At 40.9% G+C, this 24787-nt stretch overlaps 1 protein-coding gene across 1 annotated transcript; it reads right to left on the bottom strand.

Annotated features, from left to right (window-relative positions):
• Positions 1-135: 135 nt before the first annotated feature.
• MYOM3 (myomesin 3) lies at positions 136-23171 on the bottom strand. The gene is made up of 36 exons (XM_042833960.1): positions 23065-23171; positions 22830-22904; positions 22021-22180; positions 21613-21770; positions 20408-20503; positions 19668-19756; positions 17534-17578; positions 17181-17321; positions 16474-16635; positions 16059-16200; positions 15770-15969; positions 15379-15432; positions 14511-14638; positions 13751-13934; positions 12778-12952; positions 12042-12163; positions 11320-11507; positions 11029-11155; positions 10333-10511; positions 10147-10261; positions 9531-9687; positions 9237-9346; positions 8729-8773; positions 8460-8596; positions 7189-7333; positions 5829-5888; positions 5410-5477; positions 5011-5121; positions 4545-4632; positions 3857-3895; positions 3210-3315; positions 2131-2294; positions 1481-1517; positions 1347-1369; positions 1206-1261; positions 136-682 (listed from the first exon to the last, which is right to left on the bottom strand). Exons 1-36 carry the CDS (start codon positions 23169-23171, stop codon positions 383-385), a joined length of 4293 nt encoding a protein of 1430 aa, XP_042689894.1. The 3' UTR covers positions 136-382.
• Positions 23172-24787: the final 1616 nt, after the last annotated feature.

The raw sequence follows: 24787 nt of genomic DNA, 5'->3' as shown, positions 1-24787 counted from the left end.
GAATCACAGAATGGCCAGGGTTGGAAAGGACCTTAAGGATCATGAATTTCCAACCCCCCGTCACATGCAGGACCACCAACCTCCACATTTAATACTAGAACAGGCTGCCCAGGGCCCCATCCAACCTGGCCTTGAACACCTCCAGGGACGGGGCATCCACAGCCTCTCTGGGCAGCTGCTCCAGCACCTCACCACTCTCACAGTAAAAAACTCGAGAATTACTTACAAAGGAGAATTGTTTTCTAGCAACCAAAAAGTGAAAATACTGCAACATTACTGAAACAAAAATAAAGGAATGAGCCTAAATTTTAGGGTGGAGACACTCAAAAGAAACCAAAGGGGTTAAATTCCTTCTAAATTCACTGAGATATAGTTGCCTGGTTCATTTAGGCTTTCTTGTTATGGTCTCACTTGGGTCTTCCTTTTCTTCCATTCCAATGGGTATCTCTCCACGCTTGTAGACACTGACAGTCACCTGCCCTGTTTCGGAGCCATATTTGTTCTTAACGTAGATGCTGTATTTTCCCGTATCTTCATTGCAGACTTTCTCTATCGTAATCGTGACAACTGTCCCCTTCACATCCATTCTGTACCGATCTTTAAAGACGATCATTTTCTCATTTTTGAACCAAGTGATTTCTGGGTAAGGATCTCCAGAGATACAGCAAGTTAAACAAAGGGTCTGTTGCAAAACAAATAGTAGAGATAGATTATGAAGACACAAATGAGCAAGGAAATTCAGATGATGTGATGATGTCAATAATTAAAAAAAAAAAAAAAAAAAAATCAAGATCAGTAAAAATCCACAGGAGCTTCTTATCTATAATCTCTCTGTTCCAAACAGATTAACTTCATCAAATAGCGCACGTATTTTTTCTTAGGTCTGTGTTACTTAAAATGAGAGTGACAGTTCCTGAAAGGCATGTGTTATTTGGTTATTCTCGTTACTTTGCAGTTACGTTGAACTTGCTGTCTAATCATGGATCCATGTAAATAGCGGTGCTCATTTTAATGTTATTAATATTTCTTGCTGCTTCTGTGAAACTAGAAAATTCTTACAATAGTGACTTTGAGTCACTTCCACATCCTTGGTAGTACGATGCCAGAAATGACAGCGAGCATTTAAAACCAAGAGTTTTCTCCCCAGCAGTCATTTCCCTACATCTGTGCAAGGTCCGGTTATCCGAGTGATTACTCAACATTACCTTATCCTCCATGATGGTGGCTACATCTGGCAGACCTTGAACAACTCTGGCACGACCTGGGAATGAGCAAATATGACCCCTCAGTTTTACTTATCAATGTACCACTTGGTTTTGTTTGGCAGAAGAAATTCATTTACTTACACTTTTCTGCAATTGCTGCTTCTCTAAAAGTGAAGAGACAAAGACAAAATTATAATGATTTATTAGGTATGGTACCGAACACAACACTCAAAATAGATCAATTTGGCTGTAAAAATATTTAGACAGGAACTTACTTTAGCCTTCTGTGCTTAGCCAGAGCATCTTCAAAGGCTGCAAAAAAATTGAAATGGTTTTAGGGAACGTTGCTGTTTATTTCTTTTGATATAGTAGGTTTAATATAACGCATCAATGCTGGAAATGCAGGTATTTGTGCACAAATCTATGCGTTATTAACTCTCATCTTGGCATGAGCATCTGCCATAAGGAAATCTGAATCTATTTATAAACTGTAAAAGTGTATAAAATAGAGCCTCGTACTTCCTTTCCTCAGGAGGAAAAAATCTTTTGAACAGTTTGGATAAGTCTTTATAAACTTGAAGCCATGTTGTTTCCAGGATGTCCCCTATAAGCTCTGTCAGCCTCCAGGACCCAGACACATCCTGGGAGCAGCTGCCCTCCCACGTCCCTCCCCAGGAGTGCCTTATGCTCAGCAGTGCTCCCTAAAGGCTTCTGTCCTTTCCACTGATCCCTTCTCCTCCCTTTGTCCTCCCTTTGGCTTTGTCGGGCACTTGAATGTTCTTAGCCCAGTTTAGCAGCATGCTGTCACAGAACCATAGCTCCAACTCAAATGAAAGAGAAGCAGTGCTGCCAGAGATCTGAAGGAATCTTGGAAAGCAGCTCAGGGAGATCTAATTTCTGCAATGCAGTTGTTGATTCAGCTTACCTTGCCCAGACAAGTCAGTTGACAGCTTGTGAGAGTCATTCCCATCAAATAACTCCAGGATGTACTTTCCTTTATCTGTATCTGTTGGGTTCAGTATGTGGAGCCAGATCTGATTCATTGTGCTCCCAGCTTTCAGTTTGTCACGAATTTCCAGTCGCTTCTCCCTAAATAAACAAATTCTTCAATTTCAATACAGTTTAGCAGACCTGCATGCTTTCTGTTAGACCTCTACCTGTTAGAACAACAGAGTGGGAGTCAGGACCTTGACCATCATTTTGTAAAGGGTTACGTACTCAGTCACTTGAATATCTCACTGGGCATCCATGCTTTCAGGTAGCTTGCTAAAGCTCTCAGCTTCTACAAAATACCTCATAGTTTTTATCTGGGAGATTAAATAAGAATTAGACACACTAGCACAGACTGCCCAGATAGGTGGTGGAGCCACCGTCCCTGGAGGTGTTCAGGAGTAGATGCAGTACTTCAGGACATGGGCAGTATTAGTGGAAGGTAGACAGCTGGAAAAGATTTCTAAGATAATCCAGTCCAACTCCAGTGATCCTATGATATGCATTCAGTCCTTAAACATCATTAAAACTGGCCTCCTTCCATGTGTCTGTAGGATGCGCGTAATGAGACAGTATTTCTCTATTTTACCAAGTTGTTAGGAGACTAAATGAGCTCACGTTTGGAAAGAGTCTTGTAACGTTTGGGAGCTGTGTTATTCAGAGTGGGGCAACACGGTGGTTTGTGGAAGCATAAAAATAGTAGAAATAAAGAGCTTGAAACAAGAAAATAACAGCTTCCTTTCCTGTTTGTAACCAAAGTTACTATTCCAGTTAAGATGACCAGTTATTTGTATCTCAGCACCGCCAGAGTATTTGTAACATGATCGTTCATTTCGGAATTCCCAGATGTGTTTCAGAATTCATAGAGAATCGTGATTTTCAGCCCTGACTCTGAAAAATCTCCCATTGCCTTAAAAAACTGTGGTCTGAGGCTTAAGATACCCAGTTCTTGTGATAAACAATTTCAAGCAACAGTACCCTCAGAACCCTTCCCAGTGCCTTTAGGGGACTCACTTGTGAAACCAGGTTGTTTTCATGTAGTCTGTGTAGTACTTCACATCTGTGTAGATTTTGATGCCTTCGTCAGTAGGCTGAATTTTCAGAGGTGTAGCAGAAAGAGCTGATGGTATAATTGAAAGACTGGAATTGAAGAGGGAATCCAAAAACATCCACGCAATCTTACTTGTTATGCAAAGAAAATCCCAGGCAACCTATTGACATTTATCTCTGGAGAATGCGACTGGTTGGATGTTGGATGGTATTCTGCCTCTGCAAGGCTCCTCTTTTAGCCAGCAGAGAGCGAAAAAATGACATCATATCTTCTGGAGACCTATAGTAGGCATCTCACAGGCAGAAAAAGCTCAACTTGTCTAAATTCACATAGCGAATGACGTGACAAGGAAAAGGCTGCTGGCACGTGCAGATCATGGAAATAATTCGTAAGTGCACAGGGCTTTGTGTCCCTGGACACATTTACTGACCACCCTTTCTGACAGTTTAAAGGTGCTTCTACTGCCAAAGTAATATTAAAAGGGCAGTATGTTGTACTTGAGACGGTACACACTGACTCTAGATCCAGGGGCAGCTCCTGTCCTGTTTGCTCTTATCCTGGCACCCCACCCCCTTCCCCTGCTGTTGTCACCGAGGAGAAAAGGACATACCACTGATCCTACACAGCTCCTTGAGAAGGTCTTCAAAGGCTGCAAAGATATAATGATATCTAAGTACTTATAAATACAGTACAGTGAGCAAATCACATCTCATCTGGCAACTTAATTTTCTTATGTGTGTAATATATCAGTTATTCATTGTCTTTTTCTGCTGTAAATCTTGCTGGATATGGAATTTTTGCCACCGATTTATTTATTTTAATATGCTGGTAGATACATTTCTTACTACATTTAGATGTTCCTGTCTTTGTTAGCACTCAGTTTGTAATTAAGGCAGGAAGCTGAAATAATATGGCATTTCTTTTGTGCTTTGTGTTGTCTTTAACTGATATTCTGTGGTTGTGGTTCAGATGGGAGTTTTGATCCACAGGTGAAGCTGCAGAATGGAAACAGAATTTTGTTTTCTGAGTGGTTTGGTCTGGCTGAAGTTCCAGGGCTGAGAATTTGTTTGTGGATTATCAAATGAATCCTGGCATGGATAGATAAAAAGAGCAGGGATTGTACACAAAGCCCTCTGAAAACAATCTGTTCACTGGGCTTTGTATAACTTTTGAAGAGTAAGAGATTTTTTTTAAAAAACAGTTTATTTTATGACCCCAGTCTGACATTAAATGCTTTTGATTTTTAAAATGATCACCACGTATATATACATGTGTATATAAAAACTAAGTTCTCCTACTTCCTTTTATGAGATCAAGTTGGGTGTAGTCCTCTCCTCGGTCATCCGAAACAACTGCTTTGTATTGACCCTCATCTGCTTTGGTTATCTGGCAAATATATATCCAAATATATAATGTTAAACTAAACATAAATAAATAATTACAACCCTCAACAGAATTTTCACATGCCCTTGAAACAGGACACAAAAAAAGGCAGAGAGCTGAAGTTTTATTTCTTCTTGCAGTTTGTCTCTAGAACATGACCTGACCATGACAGGTTGCCTGAACCTGAAGAGCCCACACTTTCCTTTTTAGCCCCTGTTAAAAACCATCTCGTTTCTAATCCATCAGGCTACAATGTTAATTCTTCTTTCATTTAGTTGGCATCACCCAAAACACATGTAGACTGTTAAGCACAAGGTCAATAATTATTTTTTGCAAGTTAGTGTGGTCACCAAAGCCAACAAATTGCTTTTCTGTTTTCACCTTTTTAATATGGAGAGTTCCTATCCCAGTCCTTGGGTCAAACACACCACCTGTTCGGGCTTTCTTATTGAAGAACCACTGGAAGCTGGTGTCCTTTCTCAGATTTGTTGCCTGTTTAAAGTCAAGACTTAGAAGTCGGGGTCCCCAAAACATCTGGTTTTATAAATGCAGAGATTTTTTTTTAACGTGAAGCATCACAACAGTCCTACAGGATTGCTGTAGAATACTGTGAGCTTCCCTCTCTGTTAAAAAGTCTGTTTGAGTTCTGCTGTCTCTTACCTTTCATCAGTCTGCAAATAACCATTGGAATGAGCATTGTTCATTCCCAGACCTTAAAATGCACATCTGAAATGTAACGCTAAAGGAATCCAGACTGCGAAGTTGCACTGATGTACATACCTTGCAGGTAAGGAGCACTTCACAGTTCTCGGTAACCTTCCATTTCAAATTCTCTACAAAATATGGCCCTATAAAAGAAAATAAATATTTTGCCGTGCAGCTCCACAGCTCAAAAACGATCCACTGAGATGCCCCCATCTCATGCTGAGTCCCAGCAGTGCTGCCTAGGAGGGGCAGTCATGCACCAGACACACAGTTTACATCACACAGTTACTGCTGGCTTTGTGATGTCCTAAGGCAGCAGATCTTGTATTCACTGAGGAATCAGATCTTAAAATGTCAGTGAACTAATCAACATAAATAATACACTTCGTAAAGTTGATATGAACATTTAGAGCATTTGATGAAATGCCTTTGCTCAGGTTTTGCCATCCTTTTGGCACAGTCCTGGTAAGTCATTAATCTTCTGCTTATCTTACCCTGCTTTTTCTTCCATTCCCTTCGTTTTGCATCAGCTTCCTTTGCAACTTTATCAAAACCTGTAGGAGCAGTAATCAAAGTCAAAAAAACAACAACAACAACAACAACAACAACAACAGTTTCTTCATATAATGCTGTAGAGATCGTGGTTACAGAAGGCTTTCTCTTAAAAGCTGTAACACATGTCTATAAGGCATTTCTAATGCCCCACTGAGAACCTTAACTTATTAACATTATGTAATATTACTGTCATGAAAATAGAAGTGTCATTGAAGACTTGAGCAGTATGCATTTAAGAAATGAAACAGGAGCTTGGCCTTGCAAAAACACAGGCTGGAAACCCTGAAAATAAAATGTTTTAAAAGTAAGAAACAAAATAGGGCAGCGAGCGTAAAATTTATCTCAGTTTCAGACAACTGTTTTTCTTCATCATCAGTAAATAAAAATGATCACTGACAGTTGACAAGTCAAACTCATTTTGTATTCTGAAATTACCACGTGCCAAATTGCTCTATAAAGGCACTTTATTCTCCCCACTGCTTTTAGAGAGAGTCCAGTAACGTGACATTTGTGTGGGTAACTTCTGTTCACAGAACATGGAAGCATTGGAAGGTCATTTAAAATGGTCAAACTGTTCACAGGAACTAAAAATAGGGATAGATATTGTATAGGAAGTATTTTAGTGCTAAACTTCTTGTTTTCTAATTTTAAATAGTTAAAGAGCCTCTCTGTAGTAGCACATACACCCTACATGTTTCACCCAGTGTGATTTATGCTAGCCTTTTCATGTTGCTTGGACTCATCTACCAGTAAAATCGACACTGGTCTCCTTGCTGCATTCAGTTTGATGCAATTAATCAGCTGTTAAATACTCTGAATTTTCAACCTGATCCTGTGCTGAGATAAATACGTACAAATCATAATTCTTGTCAGTCTGTTTACTGCCAAGATACAGAGTGTTCAACACAGCAAGATGATATGTGAAACATTTGGAAACAGCAACGAAAGATTCCCTTGGATATTTTCCTCCAGTAGATCTTTTTTATTATCAGAGACCCTATTTATAACATCAGAATCTCCAGTTTATGTTGAAGCGAAGAGGAATTCAGATTATTTCTTACATGATTCATGGACTTAGTGGGCAGTATTGGTGGAAACTGTATGGTTGGACTAGATGATCTTAGAGGTCTTTGTTAACATTAACAATTCTATGACTTTAATGTGTGCTAAAATTTGCTCTCCACGTTCTCAGTGTCAGTGCAGTCAGTGCAACTGCCAGAAGTCCCTGGAGTCCTTACATGCCTAGAAAAATTTCCACTCAGCATGACAGCCTGTATTCAGTACTGAATTTTCACTTACTTTCATCCAGAAGAACAAGGGTGAATTGATTTTTAGCTTTTCCGTCCTGCAGCTGGGCTGTGTACACTCCTTTATCGTCATCACAGAAGTTCTGGATTATCAGTTCAACCAGACCTTTCTCTTTGACGAAGTTTATTTTATGTGTCTACATAAAACAAAGCAAATATAATAAATTCAATGGTTTTCAAAACTAGATTCCAGCACTGCGTCCTTCTACAACACTCAGATATGAGACAACCCTTCTGCGTGTGCATCCTCATCCATTTCCCCCATCTCACGGGTATGAAGAACCAATGCATTCTGATATTCTGTATCCTGAGATTCATCTGCTGTTTCTTTATGTGGTTGGGTATAATAGAACTGCACAGAGCAAAACTTTCCTCCAGGACAGCTTCTGTTACAACCACATAACACAATGTCTTCTTTCTTGTTGTGTCTTACAGACTTCTCAGATTACCAGGATCTCTGTGATTTTTAGTATAATGAAAGCAGTGCACATAATTACATATCTGGGGCATGTAACTGCATGTTTGGGCAATGGTAAATAATACTGCCACCCTCTGACACCATGCAAGCACTACTGAATCCCTTATACACACACACCCCGAAACCTGCCTAATGCTCACATGCGAATACAATCATTATGCCTTACCGCCTTGTTTGCTTTAGGCACATAATATCATTACAAAGAGCTTGGAAAACACTTTGTAACCGTGCATTTCTGTGTCGGTTCAACAGTGCAGAAAATATAGTTCTAAGAAGGGACAAGGTCTACGGAAGGTTTACTGCATACTGCTTTAAAAGAGAAAAATAACATCAACAAGAGTCAACAACAAAAAAACCTCAAAACATTGCAGTGAAATTCTGAAGTTCTTTGCACACTCCTATCCCTTTTCTAATCCCTGCTTTTTGTTTGCTTGGTAGTTGTTGTTGTTTTTTTCCCTATTTTTAATTTTTTGTGTGTGTGTGTGTTTTTTTCCCCCCCTCATTTCCTTTTCTTTTCCCCTTTCCTTTTTTCTTTCCCCTTTTCCTTCTGCTTTCCCTTTCCATTTCTCTTCTCCGTTTTTGGCCTGACGTTAGATCTGGACAGCTTGAGAATAAGACAGTTGGCTTTCTGTTTATGCACAGTGTGAAACCAAGTCCCAGAGCCTCCCAAAGATGCACATCAAAATGCCTGATGAAAATTTAGAAAATGTGGCATGTGCCCAGTTGGTCTGTATCCCTGTTCAGGAAGGGGAAAATAAGTCAGAATTAAAAATACCAGAACGTACTGGTGTGCTTGTAAGCTCCTTCTCATTGAAGATTAAATGCAGCTCTGCATTTGGTGACAGCTTTTCAACCTCCAGCCACAGCCGCACTTCTCCTTTCTCCAGAACATCAACATTCCATCCAGATATCAGCTTTATTACTAGAAAACAAAGAGAACTGCCCACAGGAATTCGTATGTAAGCCATAGAATTCAGCTGAGCCCAGATTCTGCCAGTGTTCCCCTTTCAAAATCTGTATGTCTGGAAGTGGCTTATTTACTCATCCAACTTACGTGGGTTCCTGATTTCATGGCTACGTTTCAGTAACTTGTCCAGATCTGAAATACAAAAAATAACTGTTTAGGTTAGTGCAATTAGACCAAAGCAAAATCATTATAGCAATTGGATTTAATTTGTCAGTGAGCCTTATTTATGTCAAGAAGATAAGTACAAAGCATTCCAAACAGGGAGAACTAGAGAAGGTGGTGGAGGTAACTCTGTCTGAAGAGAACATCGATTGTATCAACTCAAGAAATACAGTAGAGAAGTTTTAGATAATTATGACAGCGTGTGAAATCTGAATGGAAAAAATGACTTCCAAGATCATCGTAATTTTTCTTAGGAGCCTGAAAACAAAACTGTCCTCTATCTGTCAGGGAACAAGAAACATCTTTCCAATGACACAACTATCATTAAGCGACATCAACCACCACTGTTCTGGGAGAAGCTTTCCTTTAGACATCTAATACTAGAAAATTATGGCACACTGGTTTTTTGTGCTTGTTAATTATAAGTTTTTACCTTCTTGTGTTAAAGTGCAGCTGGCAGAGATATCATCATCTACGTCTGTAACCTCCACTGAATATATTCCAAGATCCTTTTCTGATGGATCTTTCAATATAAGCTTAGATCTTAAAAATAAAGGTAATAATAAATGTTTATTTTTCACTCAGAAGTTACATTGGTGGTTTTTTTTTTTTTTTTTAAAGAATACAACACATTTGATACATCTGCAACATCAAATTCAGTACTTAGTCATTTGTATGTGACACTGAGGAGCAAGTGGACATTTTTCTCTGTACATTATCTACTCACTTATTGCCTTTCTCTTCTGTCTGAACTCTGTCAGCATCTGGTGGTCCTTCATAGTCCTTTGACCAGATAAATTCAGAGGAGTCATTCTTTTCAGGAGCTTCAAAAGCCATATAAATGAACCCTTCTTCATCCACCCCGAGTTCAATTTCATTTGTGCCTGAATGATAGAATGAAAGAAAAAAGTAAACGAAAATATTACTTACAAAGACCAGCTTAGCTTCTCAGGCTGGATATGAGGAAGAATTTCTTCTCCCAGAGACAATGCACTGGCACAGGTTGCTTAGGAAGTGGTGGGGTTACCATCCCTGGAGGTGTTTAAGGGAAGGGTGGATGCGGTGCTTAGGGACGTGGCATAGTCAGCAATATTGGTGGCAGTTGGACTGGATGATCTTAGAAGTTTACACAACCTTGATGACTCTTCGATTCTGGACATTGGATATTAAAGCCAGAATGTACAGCTAGAGTAAATTCATTTGGGCAGATTAATTTACTGAACTTTATTTTGACTGGGTTTTTTTCTTGCCATGGAATGCGTAGCAAATATTTAATAAAGCACGGTTCTTTTCACAGGAATCAACATAACATGTACAGACATGTTCATCACTCAGTTTCATACCTGGCTTGCTTTTGGCCACCACTGGATCTGAGGCAAGTGAAGGGGGTCCAATTCCAGCCTTGTTCAGCGCTCTTACTCGGAAAATAAAGCATTTCCCTGTGTCTAGGTCTGAAACCTGCAGGAACCAGTGGCAGGAATCAATAAGTGTTGCAAAGCAATGCTTGGATACTGAGTGCATATACTGACCTTCATATGAGTGGCAGCTGTGGACTGCTTGTTTATTTGCTTCCATTCCTCTGTCCCTTCTTCACACATGTCTACATAATAGCCTGTAACTGGACCTGCACCTGTGTACAATGGGGCTTGCCAGTGCAGCATCAGGGAAGAGTCTCTCACTTCAGAGAACTTCACATCATAAGGAGGACCTGTTCAAGGAAGAGTGTGCTGTCAAGCTATGGCATTAAAAGATTTGACGCATCATACAAGTTTGAAATCAGAAAGCAGAGTTTTATGATAAGCTGGGAACAGTGAGTCCAGAAGCAACACTTTCTATGCTAATTAACTGGAGAGATACGTTCTAGAAAAAAAATGCACACATGATTTAATGTTATTAGCTTTGGTATAACATTAAGATATTAGAGCTATATTCTTTTTTTTTTTTTTTTTTTTTAAAAAAATTTTTTTAAAATTTTTTTTTTTTTTTTTTTTTTTTTTTTAAACAATGCTATTAAAAGTACTTCGATGCTTTATGAGTGAAGTGTGGAAATAGTACCCTACATCTGAATCAGAACATCCCAAGAAATGTTTGCGTGCATTTGTTTACTGGGACCTCACCTTACACAGACCTATAGTCTTGAGAAGTCCCTCAGAGTCACTGAAAAGTAAGAACAGAACTAGTGTATGTGGAAGTGTTTTTCTGCCTGTTCATTTTGTGAGAGGTACCTGGTTCTTGCATTGTCCATTCCTCACATCTGAACAAGTCGCTGGGCTCAGATACTTCCCCAACACCTGCCATGTTCATTGCACATGCACAGAATTCATACAGATGGCCTTCTTCAAGGTTGCTAACCTTCGTGTTCAGAAAAGCAGAGAAAATATTAGCATGGCCTTGCATGGTGGTAACCTTATGAGAGTATGAAGAAAGTTCTGGACTGAAGGAAATAGAAGAAAGCACCTTATCCCATGGTTCCCACTATACATAAAGAAGGACAGCATTGTATCTGAAATTAATACCGTGTAAACTCGCTGAGGAATCGGCTGACTATTGACTTCATGCCAATCCAGCTCAGATGCATCATGCTGATCCAGGAAATAACCCAGAATCTTTGTTCCTCCTTTACGCTTCGGGGGTTTCCAGCCGATGGTCATGCTGGTCTTCCCACAGCTCAGCAGAACAAACCCACGTGGTGCTGATGGGCGAGCTGAGCAGCAAAGGGACAGACAAAGGACAGTGCTGCTCAGTGCAGGTTTGGAAAGGGTGGATGTAGTACTTAGAAACGTGGTTAAATGGGTAACACTTGCGGTAGGTGGATGATCTTAGAGTTCTTTTCCAACATTAATGGCTTACGATTTAGGGATTAGGGAAAGGGGGGTACATATTGGACAAACCAGCTTGGAGAAATATCTGGCACATTTGATGTGACTCTGTTTACGTCAAGATCTCATAGTATGACTTCTGCTGTGTAAAAGCAGCTGCCAGGATAACAGTACATTTAAAATGATCACTTGTACCAGTGCCAAACGAGTACTAAAACTGTAACACATTGCTGAATCAAAATGCTAATTAACATCGCCCACTCTTGCCAAGCATAAATGATAACAGAAGCAGGGGGATACAAGAAAATCAGTTCCCTGTTGCTTTGCTTATCTGCTCAGTATTATTCCCATAACATGTAATAATATCTGTGCATGGCAGATTTGTCTCGGAGGGATTTACATGCACATCTGTTACTTACCTATTGCTGGCCTTACAGTGATAGGGTCTGTTTCTGGAGAGCTTTCGCTCAATCCTGCCTCACTGACAGATTTCACACAAAAGACATACTCCTTTCCAGCTTTCAGCCCAGGGACAGTAAATCTAGGAGAAAAAATTGCCGTTTGTGCTGATTGTTCAGAAAACAGATGAAAGGTCTTTTGAATAGATGGCAATATTTTAATAAGAAACTGTTCCTTGCAAAATCCTTATTTCTCATTACAAACTGAAGCGTCACATAAAATAGATACTGACAGGTCAGACAGCATAGATCAGATAGCAAGGTGTCACACTGCTGCCTGGCACTGCCAGTACAACAAATAGGACTTTCAGTGGACTTCGCAGTTGACGTGCGACTCTCACAACTAAGAGAGATTTTCTAAATACTGTGCATGTGACACCAACATACTCTGCTGGAAAGCACATAAAAAAATGGAATGTGGTTCTACCAGTCGTGCCACAAAGTCTATCTTCTGCAGACTGAGAGTCTATGATGATACACACAGACACTGCTGTCAGTCTGGCTTTTGACATAAAAGTGCGACTGGGCACTTTGGCTGACGAGCAGCGCTTAGTGCTAAAAGACGATCTGGTGTTTGCATGCATGCCTGTGTGTGCACTGAAGGAAGTTCTTTTTTTAACTGAAACATGACTCTGGCCATAAAGAGAAGAATCCAAGCTTGCACCCTATCTCAATGGAGCACAATAGCTGCACGCACTCATTACACATCACGGGCTTATTGTTGACAGTTTGCCATTCTTCTGTCCCAGTCTCCCGACAATATATGTAGTAGCCCAAAGGTTCCAGACCATCCTTTAATTTATCCCACTGCAAAACAACAGATGTCTTGGTGTCTCTGAAAGCTAAAACCTGAGACGGTGGTGGTAAAGGAGCTGTAAAAGAAAAAACACACAGAAAAATAGTTGGTTATTTAGAAGAATAGGTAAACTCAAATGTGTTTATTAAGCGAGTTCACTGATTTATTCACCTTCCCCAGAGCTCTGTTTACAAATTAGAGCAAATCACCATAAACACTGTCCCTGTCTGTTCACGTTTGGGTTTGTTGCTCCTCGTTCTCCTTCCCCTGACAGCCCATTGCTTCAGCAGTTACACCCACGTAACCCCTATGAAATGGGACCTGCTTCACTCTTGAGAAACAAAGGACAGTATTAATGAACACTAGGGAAGATTTAATGCAAGAATATGAAATAAGAGAAACAGCTACTCCTCTCTGCCTAATGGAAGCATGGACATGAGTCTGACTGTTATCTCATCAGTTCCAGGAAGAAACCCAAACAAATCAGCGCTCTAAGCACCGCTCTTTATCTGAAGGCCCTAGAAAGCAGCTGCTTCTGCAATCACAGTTGTATCATTCCTTCCAACACCAACATATAACCAAGTGCTGGAAGCACACTTGGATTAAACACAGGCTTCCACCATCCCTTACTTAATTAAATGTAATTCCCCTACTGTGGCTTGGTTAGATTTATACTGCTTTGACCAACTGCAAAATAATTGAAGGAGGATTTAAGGCTTTAAGAGGTTTCCTGACATCAAAGCAACGGCTGTGTAACAAAATAACATGAAGTTTAAAGGAGGTGGCATGGGGGACGGGGAGGAATCCACGCATTAGCTTTGTAGCACATCTCCTCTTCCATCATTAGTGTAGTGCATAGCAGTGAAATAATTACCAAGTTTTGCTCCAGCAGTGATGGGTTCGCTGGGCAGGGATGGCTCACTGATTCCATACTTGTTAATGGACCGCACTCGGAAACGGTACGGTTTTCCTTTAGTGAGATCAAAGAGTGCAAATCTTGGGGAATTAACTGGCATATCCAGATTAACCATTTGCCAGGAGTTGCTGCCCACAAGCAACTGTAAGGAAAAAGGTGGCGATTTACAATTCACAAAAGCTTAAAACTCCTGACAGACAACAGAGTCAGTCTTCCTAGAAAAATATGTGTATTTCCTTTATTAAAAAGGGTAAATGATCAATTTCTTGTTGACATATGTTATCTTTTCTTCCTTGGAAACAGAAGGTCCTTTTGCAGCAGGAAGAGTACAGCAAATGGGAAATGAGTACCGGTAAATTGGTAGGAGGTACTCATTAACCAGCAAAAGGACTAAAGGGGAATTGAAAAGTGGACTACTGTACAGTTCTTCACAGCCTTTCCGCACCTGGGAGGCCCATGGGGCAGAAACAGTTTTCCTGTTAACGCTCTTCTACCATTCTGTGGATTACATTTTACCAATTGACGCTTTGTCTTTTTAAGAGCAAGGCTTCCCCCCACCTTATGCGCAGTGATGGCTTATTTCTACTGTTCACTCTAAACAGCCATCAGCAATTATCTGCATTCAATAATGATTCCTGTGCTTCAGGCCATGTGAGAAATAAACACTCCTGTCCAGGAGTAGCAGCAATCTCCTTTCTTTGTGATTTTATTTCCTTACCTTTTCCACATAATATTGCAGTGGTTCTCTGCCTCTCGGATCTGGTTCATCCCAGGCCAAAGCCACATAATCTTCCCTGACCTCACTTGCGTGAACATTGGTGGGTGGCAGGGGAATCTTAATGTGTCCTATGGGAAGTCAGAACCGAATATGCTTTAGAATCAAACAATCATGGAATCATTTGAGTTGGAGGGGATCCTCAGAGCCCATCTGATCCCACTCGGCAATGAACAAGGACACCCACAGCTTCATCAGTGCTCAGGGCCTGATCCAGCCTTCAGATATAGTGCCGAAGAAAAAAAAAAAAAAAATGTTACTTTAAAACAGATTACTTTCTCCTGGAGTAAAATAAGATCCTTCAGTAAAAAGGAGGAGACTTAAGTATTTTAAGTATTTTGGAGACAGGAAAACCAATATTTTCACAAGAATTTGTACTGTTTATGATAGCTTCTATATCCTTGTGCAGCTTACAGGTAGGTTTTCTCCTTGCTCTCTGTATAATCAATGGATATTAAGATGTTACAATCACAAAATAAACAAGAGAGTTAGGCGAAGTAGATTACGATAACAAAGGAGAATAAATGGAAGGCTTACCCTTATGCTGGGCTCACCACAAAACACCAGAAGGAGGGATCTCCAGAAGAAATCCTTCCCCCCCCGGGAGCCAGCTCTTAAATAGGTCTAGGAGGGGTGCAGCCAGGCTCCACCCCTTCCTGCAGCACAGGTGAATTGCCTTCACTGTTCTCCTCTGGCTGACTCATGGCTCGCCTCAGGTGATCAATCAGAGGTTCAGGCTGTGACTCAGCAGTTCCCATACACTCTCTAACAGTCAGTTTTAAGGGAACAGCCCAGTATAGATTGAGCTTACCTTCTAGGTCATCCTTGAAAATTTCTATCATCCTGCCTTCATCATATGGAATAACTGTAATATCAAACAGAACAGTGTTATCCAGCAGGAGATACAGAGCTGTGTCAGAATGCTTGGAGATTGATGAAAAAGATAGAGAACAGAATTGTGTAGTATAATTTTATGCATAACTACGTATGTTTCATGACATACTCAGTGACATTTCATATCTGTAGTGTTTTGATGTTTTCTGTTCCAGAGTAGTACTGAGGTGGGCTTCGTGAAAGAACAGCACAGCAGGGTGCTGCATTGGTGTTTTTAGCAATGAGGAGAATCTGGACAAACTGCATTCATCTGTACTGCAGCCTCACATTGTACTGAAGGAACAAATTTTCCTGCTTTGAGTACACACCTGTCACTCTCTTGCCTTTGCTGGGGTCATACATTATAACTGGATCACTGGTTTTTGAAGGATGACTGATCCCCGCTTTATTGACAGCCTTCACTCGGAACTGATATGCCTGTCCTTCAGCAAGGCCCAGCACGGGGTATCTGCAGGTTTTCACAGGCTTTTCATTGCATGGAACCCAGTTCTCTGACCCAGCCGTACACCTGGAATGGAATGTATCCCATGGAGTTCCTTTGTGATTTCCCGCAACACAATCATGAGGTTTCTTTCTCTAACAGATAGAAGTACAGACCTTTCAATAAAATATCCAAGGATTGGGCTTCCTCCATCATCACTGGGAGCTATCCAAGAAAGAATCAAGCAATCTTTATTTATGTCGTGGCATTTCACATTGAGAGGGGATCCAGGTGCACCAGCTGATTCTGCTGCAGCATCTGCAGGAACACCAAGCTATTTTGGTTAAGACTTTCTTCTCTGTATCAAAAAATTAAGTTACTGAGTCAAGGTTAAGTGTGTCCCAGCAATACAAGTCATATTTTTACATCTTAATCACAATTGAATGTAAGATTTGGACATTCTGTTAATTGTAACAGAAAAAAAGCACAAAATTGGGACAGACTTTCTTGAGAATGAGGCAGTGAATTCCTTTATGCCAAAGTATTAGGGGACAAGCCTTTGTTCTAAGTAGGACAGCACCCTGTTATTACCTCGAACAAACACATAAGTGGTTTGCTCTTTGCATCCACCCAGTGAGGGGACACGGATTGTGTAGAACCCCTCATCTTCTTTGTAAGCACATGACACTCTTAGAGAAGCTTCCTGGTCTTGATACTTAAGTTCCTGATGTTCTGAGTTCTGCAGCAACTCACCTGTAAAGCATGAAAAGGGTAAAGGAGATCCACCTGAACTGGTGGAGTGAGGATCAATGCATTTCCAAATGGAAAAATAAAATACAACCAAACTCACCATCAAAAACCAGAGAAACAAAACTAGAGCAGCAAGATAAGGGATCTGCAAGACACTCCTGATAATATACCTCACAGTTATACTCATGGACTCTGATCCTATTTTATTGCCATCCCTCTGTGTTCACTGTGCACAGAAAGAGCAGATCAAAAAGAACAGTCCCTGTCCTGGAGAACAATCCAAGCAATAAAGAGTAGTGAAATTACTGAGTCAAAGCTACTCTTCACAGCTGGGAACAGGATGCACTGAATTCTGACAGATAATTTAGCAGTTCTACCTGAGGATGCAAATAAATAACATCTCTATTGAGATAAGAGCTGAGAGCAGCTCATGAATCCCTAATTCTAATCCTCTCATATAAGCATTAGAATATAGCTATAAAATCAAATGGTGTAGTCGTATATGTATATGTATTCTATATGTATAAGCGTAGCTACTGCATACAAACCATCTCTGAACCAGGTAATGTTTCGCTGATGTTCAAGTAAATCAGAAGTGAAGTAACAGGAGAGGGTGAAAGGCTCCTTTTCTCTTGAAAATAGTGGTTTCAGCGAGGAGGCAAAGTCTGCCTCTCTGGCAAGAAGAGATCCTATGAAACAAAAATGAAATGCAGCATGAGAGAGATGTCCCAGAGATCTCTAGCTTGCACCATATTTTTTGTCTTGTATTTAGAGGGTGGCTGAGCCTCGTGCTTTTCCCATGCAGGCAGGCTTACAGGAAAACTTAGAGCTCGGAAAAGAAGAATTCCATTGCTTCAGGTGGCAAAAATCAAAGAAATAACAATCACTGACATTTACTTACTCCTGTATATTTCCGAATCAAAGCCCGACTCCTTTCCGTAATAGTCTACAAGACAAGAAGGAAATGCATTTAGGAAATCTATTCCGGTGTTTATCTTCCCCTCAAATATGTACAATGACACTCAGCAAACTGCTCTTTTCTCTCAAAGCAACTCTTAATGTGACCTTCAAAGTGTCATCAGGCAGTAAAACATCAATTTGCTTAATGACAGAGGTCGTTCCTCATCTGGAGGGCAGCGAGTCTCCCACAGAATTCCTCTTTCAGCAGCTGTGGTTCTTTGGAGGCATTGCCCGCACCACCCAATGTTGCCCCAAGAGCTGTTGGTATCACAGCACAAAATGAGGTGATTTGGAGCTGGACTCTAAGAACCAATGCACTGAAACGGGATGAAACCGAGGTGCTCTCTTACCTCTAAGCCCCAAGAAATGCACATAAAATAAGATATTTTTTCATTTTGGCAATAGCAAAGCTCACTCATAAGCACAAGACAGTATTGCCTGTAAACAGCTGAAGTGGAAAGAAATGGAAAGGATGAGAGGGGAAGCACAGCCTCATGCTGGGTCCTGTGAGACCTCCATGATGTCTGAAGGCACAGTGAGTTATGCTGCAAGAATCATAGAATTGTTAAGGTTGGAAGAGACCTCTGAGATCATGCAGTCCAACCATCCACCTATTAGCAATATTGTCCATAAATATGTCTCTAAGTATTACTTCCATGCTTTCCTTAAAGCACACCTCTAGAATCTGTGACCCCTCAACTCCCTAGGCAGCCTGTGCCAATGCATTACCACACTTTCTGAGAATAATCTGTTCCGTATATCCAACCTGAATCTCCCTTGGCACAACTTGAGGCCATCACCTCTTTCATCCAAATCATCAATACAGATATTAAACAGAGCCAGCCCCCCAGCCATCCCCTGGGGAACACTACTGATATGACTCATTGCCAGCTGAATCCATCTCCATTCACCACCACTTGCTGGACCTGGCCCTCCAACCAATTTCACCCAGCAAATAGTGAATCACTGAGCCTAGAGACCCTCACCCTGGCACCAAAGACATTCCAGACAGCATAGGGCTGGGAGAAGAGGTGTGATCAGCCTGCCTGCAAGAAGAGGAATGTTTCCAGTGGAGGAAGGATTAATGCCTTAGTATAGTCTCTATTTTCAGAAGGTTAAACACAAATAGCGAAAAGAAGAATCGTATTACTAAGATAATATTAGACAGGGTCAAGGGAAAAGGAGAAGTGTGGGCCTCGCACCACAATCACAAGGAACAACACTTGCAAACTGTTCAGAAACCCTGGACTCATACTGAAAGCATTCAGTTGTCTGCTGTTCTGTAGGCCTAGACTATTCAGGCTTTTAGATACAAAATTATGATCTATATATGTTTATATATGTAGTTAGGAAGTATGAACAGCCAAATCATGATTCTGTGAGATTACGTGGCACATTTCTTAAAGCATGATATAATTTCCCTTTTCAGGCAGTCATAGTTTACTTCCTTCACCACGTTTGAGTTTGGCTTGCACCAGACCCCAAAGAGTCTGTGCCAGCTACTGTACTAGCTCTTGGTTACTACTGTGGGAGACGAATATGGTATTCCATGCAGTACTGCATTAAGACAGCCCGCTGAAAACCAATTGTTCACCAAGTTCATGCTTAACTTTAGAAGTGAACCAGACTCCTAGGAGTGCTATGTATTCTGTATGTTGTGTGTGTTTGTCTGTTTTACATCAAAACAAGTTTTATATCAGTCCAGATATATCCAACTATCTAAATTTAGTACAATTTCAGTGTAGTGATAGGACAGCTGTGTCCATATGCAATCCAGAAGATTTTGCCTGACTCCAGAAGTGACAGAAGGGCCATTATATCTGCGATTGCACATTGGTTGGCAGTAGCTAAATAGTATTTCATGCAGTTGTGCTTTCCCATCCCTAATAAACGAGAGGTGTTCTCCTTTCACATTAGCAGAGTGCTCGCTTCTTTCTATTTTAATTTTTTTAATTATTTTTTTTTTTCCAGGGTGCTTGGGTGGTTTTTAATGATATGACATATAGTACTGAAAATATTTGAAAGAATCTCAAGAATGTGAAAATTTTAAAAGCAAAGGAACATTTTCTACTTACTCCTGACAAGCACTGTAGCAAATGAGTAAGCCTTGCCATACTGATTCTCAATTACAACACTGTATTCAGCAGAATCTTCCATGGAGCATCTGGAAAAAAAAAAAAAAAAAATTCCCATCCCTTTTAGGTTTCAGTCATCATACTTCACAGGACAAATTCAGAGAGGTTCCCTTTAATCCCTAGAGTTAGAAGCAGACACTTTTTTTTCCACTGAGAAGCTGCTTTTCCTGTTGCTTGGAAGAATTTCTTAGGGATCAGCTCTTTTATCTTGAATCACACGTAATAAGCAAGCAGAGACCCATCAAACACCAGATTCCAGTGAAGATATGCAGGAATATTTATCACATGGGTTACAGGGTTGATGAACCGCCGTAATTGTAATCATGTTGATCAGTCCCAAATCACACTGGTACACCTTTTTTTTTGTGAATTGCTCTTAATGAGCATGGTATCATCCCGAATGACAAAGTTCTGGCTTCTGGCCATGCCAAAAAAAACCCCAGAAGTAAAAATTAACGAGGCTGTAAAATTTTGGTAATAACAAATATTTAACATTATGAACTGTTGAGATTGCTTACTAATGGCAAAGGCTCAGCCCAAACACAACACAACGATGCCAAGCTGGGTCAGATTCCAGAACAGCTCTCTTTTTCTCCAGCACACAGAAAGTGTTTGTTTTAGAAGAGTGAGTCTTATTCAAGTAAAATAAACCTCCTCAAAGACAAGAGCATACACCTTACCTGCTGATGCGCAAGGTCAACATTCCAAACTTGTTTTTGATCTTGTATTTTCCTGCTGGGGCTAAACGGAGGTCAATTGGGACTCCATTTTTATACCTAGTTGAACACACAGGTGACATGAGAAAGGGATGAAGAGACTGACTGATGCAATTAACACTTCCTTTTAAAGCTAGCAATGTCTGACACCACAGAGGCACAGAAGAGGAGTAGAAAGCTGGTCACATCTCTCTGTTACTGTTTTCATCCCAAATCAACTTGGAACAGGCTTGCAGCTAACCTAGAATCCATCCTAACTTTACATGTATTTCTTCTCTAGGGCTGCTTGGAAACTGCCTGTAGGCTGTTCTGCACTGGTTTGTTGCTTCCTCCTTTCATGCTCTTTGCTGTGCAGGTCATTTGACGGAGTCTGAGACAATGTCTCTTGCTTCCTTTTGTCAACTGGAGATGTGTGGGAGGTTCTTACTCTCTTTGTTCTTTGAATAATTCAAAGAGATTGTTCTGAAATCATAAAATCATTAGGGTCGGAAAAGATCTCTAAAATCATCTAGTCCAACCATCCACCTATCACCAATATTACCCACTAAGCCATATCCCTAAATACTACATCCATCCTTTCCTTAAAAGCCTGTAGGGACAGTGACCCTACCAACTCTCTGAGCAGCCTGTGCCAATGCTTCACCACTCTTTCTGAGAAGAAATTCTTCCTAATACCCAGTCTGAACTTCCTCTGGTATAACTTAAGGCCATTCCCTCTTGTCCTCCTCATCAGGAGTTCTGACAGTACCAGCACTATCTGCCTGCAGAGTCATTAATAATTCAAATGTTTGCATACTTAGAACTTTTCATGGGAGGAATGGTTAATACATCAACGGTTCTTTCTGTCCCTTGATTATTAATAGTAAATGTAGCACTTAAATCCCGAGATTGCCCACAGGACAGAGTATATAGCACCAAGGGAGGCCTGGAGATCAAAGTGTCTGTGCTATCTCAAAGGAGCCCCATAAGACTGTCTGCTGTCTTCAGGACCCACTGAGTACTTCACATATTCACTAGTCCTAATAGTGGAATTGGGAAACTCCGTGACCTGTTAAGCTCTCCCTTTCTTCTGTCAGGACACAGATGTTACCGCTCTGGTTGCCTCCTGACTTGCACACAGACTTTTTAGCCATGCTGGCAACATGAGCTATTGGCATCGACTGACATACCAGGTCACCTGTGGCAGTGGGGAAGCCAGGACTGTACATGTCAGTGTCACTTCCATCCTCTCCCAGACTGCGTGTACTCTGAGGGGGATCCAGAACATAGGTGCTCGACCCGAACACAGCTCAATGCATTCCTTCTCCCTGCGTGCCTTTTCTACAGCCTGTGACAGGGACAGACTAAATAAAGGCAGTGGAAAGAGATTGTTTTCCAGTTACACAAGTTTTCTTACATAAGGGACATGTGTGATAATGCTTCAGTGACAGAGATGCAAGGGCTTGTCCTTATTGCTGACAGTACTGAGGTGGTCCCATCACCTGATTAGGTTTGGTATCCTCTCCTGAATGATAGTTAGTCTTGGAAATTATAACCCTGTAGGCATTTTTGCTATCAATAGAGATATCTGATCTGACCTTCCTCCGAAGCACTCTCCGGTCGGCTCTCACACGCAGCAGTCTGCAGTTCTTAATAACCTCCTCTTCCAACTTTTCCATCTCATTCCCAAAACAAACTCTCTTCTGCCCCCTCTGCTCAAGCTCTAAGATGGCAGCTTCTCTTCTTAGCTTGTAATTCCTGCAACAGAGGATGTCAAAAGCTAACAAAAGTTAGGATAATGCTCTTTTATTTTGATCTTTCTGTTTTGTTGTTTTATAGTAAACAAGTGTCAAGGATAGAAATATCAATTTGAATGTCATATGTAGTATGATGTCAGGCAATTGTGCCTCACAGAAACCAACACTGCTACCATGAGTTATAGTGCTTTAAAGGCACATGAAAGGGATCTGCTATTAATCACTTCTAATCACACATGGAGAGCTGTCAGAAGAGCTAAAGAGAGGAGAGATGCTGCTAACTACTTGTGTTGTTCAGCCATCGCAGAAGGATGGACAGCACGACCAGTGCCAAGATTTTTTATAAAAGAGGAGGGAGTTCCATCTGTTGCCATTATTCGTTAATTTGAATCTGTATTTTCCATTTATTCCCATGAAATACAGTTTCTCCTAAGCTCTTGTTTGTGAGAAAGGTAATGTTGCTCAGCACTACAGGAACCAAGGAAATATAATTTAGTTTCCTGCATTTGCAGATGGCGTTTTTCAAAGAAAAACCTCTTGATTGAACCTGGTCTTTTTGCTTCCAATGGAATGAGTTGGAACCTGTGACCCCCGTAGAAAGGTGATATTGGACACAATGCTTGTTTTTGTTATAGCGATTTTTGACTTACCGTGGTGTTTCAGAGGTCAAGGCAAGGGCAGCTGCTATGGATAACTCCGAAAGGCTGAAAGTTTCTTCTTCCTCACTTCCAAAGATAGATGCACATAAAAAGAATCCAGACAATTGCCCATAATTTCATAAATTAAACATTCAACAAAGCTGTTTGTATTCAAAACTGAGTGCAGTGCTTCAGAAAGTCCCGTGTGGACCTGATTTACTCAGACCATCCCTAGCTCTGTGCTTACCTGGTTTTGAACCTTTTCTTTCTAGTCGTGGAGGTCATTTGCAACCTCTGCTGCCTCTCCTCCTTTTGTTCCTCCTCTCTATGGTGGAAGAATGTTTGAGTTCCCATGCTGTGAAGTCAGAGGCAAACTTTCTTGCTGGAATGGAATAAAACATAAAATGACTTTCAAACAAGGCAGCTGAACAAAGTGCCCTTCAGTTAACATTATATCCTTACTTTGCTTTGACATTCAAATGCTGCAAATGAAAGTTCATATAATACCGCCTTCTGTCATTTGAACTAAGAAAGAGATGTTTTGTGACCCATCAGCCGAAAGTGAACTCAGACAAATAAGTCAAAAAGTCTTTAAAGGTGGCTGAAGTTTAAACAGAAGAGTAAGCAAGCGGCGTTCTGTGGGCTGATCTGTTTTCCGAAGGCTGATGCTCTAAAGCATCTGGATATTCTTCCAGGGTGTTCCATTAGCTCAGACCCCCAATATAGCATACAGGCAAGTGAGGAGAGCCATGAGAAGCGAAATGAGAGGAACACTGATGATTAGGGATAAAATAAATACAGAACATCAGGTAGTGAACTATGAATGAAAAGTATAAAATATAAGCAGATTTTCAGTCTGGAAACAATGTTGTGGGGGGAGCGGATGCCAAATAGCCTGTGCCCTGCTATTCAGACTGTAAGTGCACCGTGTTCTGACCCTGCCTGAATGTGGTAGAGGTTGGATCATATAGTGCAGCTGCACCAAACATGTGGGCAGGAATCACTTGGGGGCTGTATTAGCTGGAATTAATCATTTGCTGACACAGGGCAATTCTTCCCCCATATAACACAACTGCATATCAAAGCTGCTGACAGTTACAGTGAGTACTTCAACAGGGTAATGCTTTATCCAGTCCTGCGAGTGAATCCCAAGGAATCACTTGTTTCTCCCTGAAAACAATTGGTAATGGTCTCTGGGCTCCATGATTCTTGCAGCATAACTCACTGTGCCTTCAGACATCATGGAGGTCTCACAGGACCCAGCATGAGGCTGTGCTTCCCCTCTCATCCTTTCCATTTCTTTCCACTTCAGCTGTTTACAGGCAATACTGTCTTGTGCTTATGAGTGAGCTTTGCTATTGCCAAAATGAAAAAATATCTTATTTTATGTGCATTTCTTGGGGCTTAGAGGTAAGAGAGCACCTCGGTTTCATCCCGTTTCAGTGCATTGGTTCTTAGAGTCCAGCTCCAAATCATCTCATTTTGTGCTGTGATACCAACAGCTCTTGGGGCAACATTGGGTGGTGCGGGCAATGCCTCCAAAGAACCACAGCTGCTGAAAGAGGAATTCTGTGGGAGACTCGCTGCCCTCCAGATGAGGAACGACCTCTGTCATTAAGCAAATTGATGTTTTACTGCCTGATGACACTTTGAAGGTCACATTAAGAGTTGCTTTGAGAGAAAAGAGCAGTTTGCTGAGTGTCATTGTACATATTTGAGGGGAAGATAAACACCGGAATAGATTTCCTAAATGCATTTCCTTCTTGTCTTGTAGACTATTACGGAAAGGAGTCGGGCTTTGATTCGGAAATATACAGGAGTAAGTAAATGTCAGTGATTGTTATTTCTTTGATTTTTGCCACCTGAAGCAATGGAATTCTTCTTTTCCGAGCTCTAAGTTTTCCTGTAAGCCTGCCTGCATGGGAAAAGCACGAGGCTCAGCTACCACTCTGAATGCTCAACACTCATTT

Source organism: Centrocercus urophasianus, unplaced genomic scaffold (genome assembly GCF_019232065.1).
Source record: "Centrocercus urophasianus isolate 14NV4802_14NV808 unplaced genomic scaffold, USGS_Curo_1.0 seq_43, whole genome shotgun sequence".
NCBI classification, from domain to species: Eukaryota; Metazoa; Chordata; class Aves; order Galliformes; family Phasianidae; genus Centrocercus; species Centrocercus urophasianus.
Note: the sequence above shows the minus strand (reverse complement) of the source record. Positions and strands in the feature narration are given on the sequence as shown.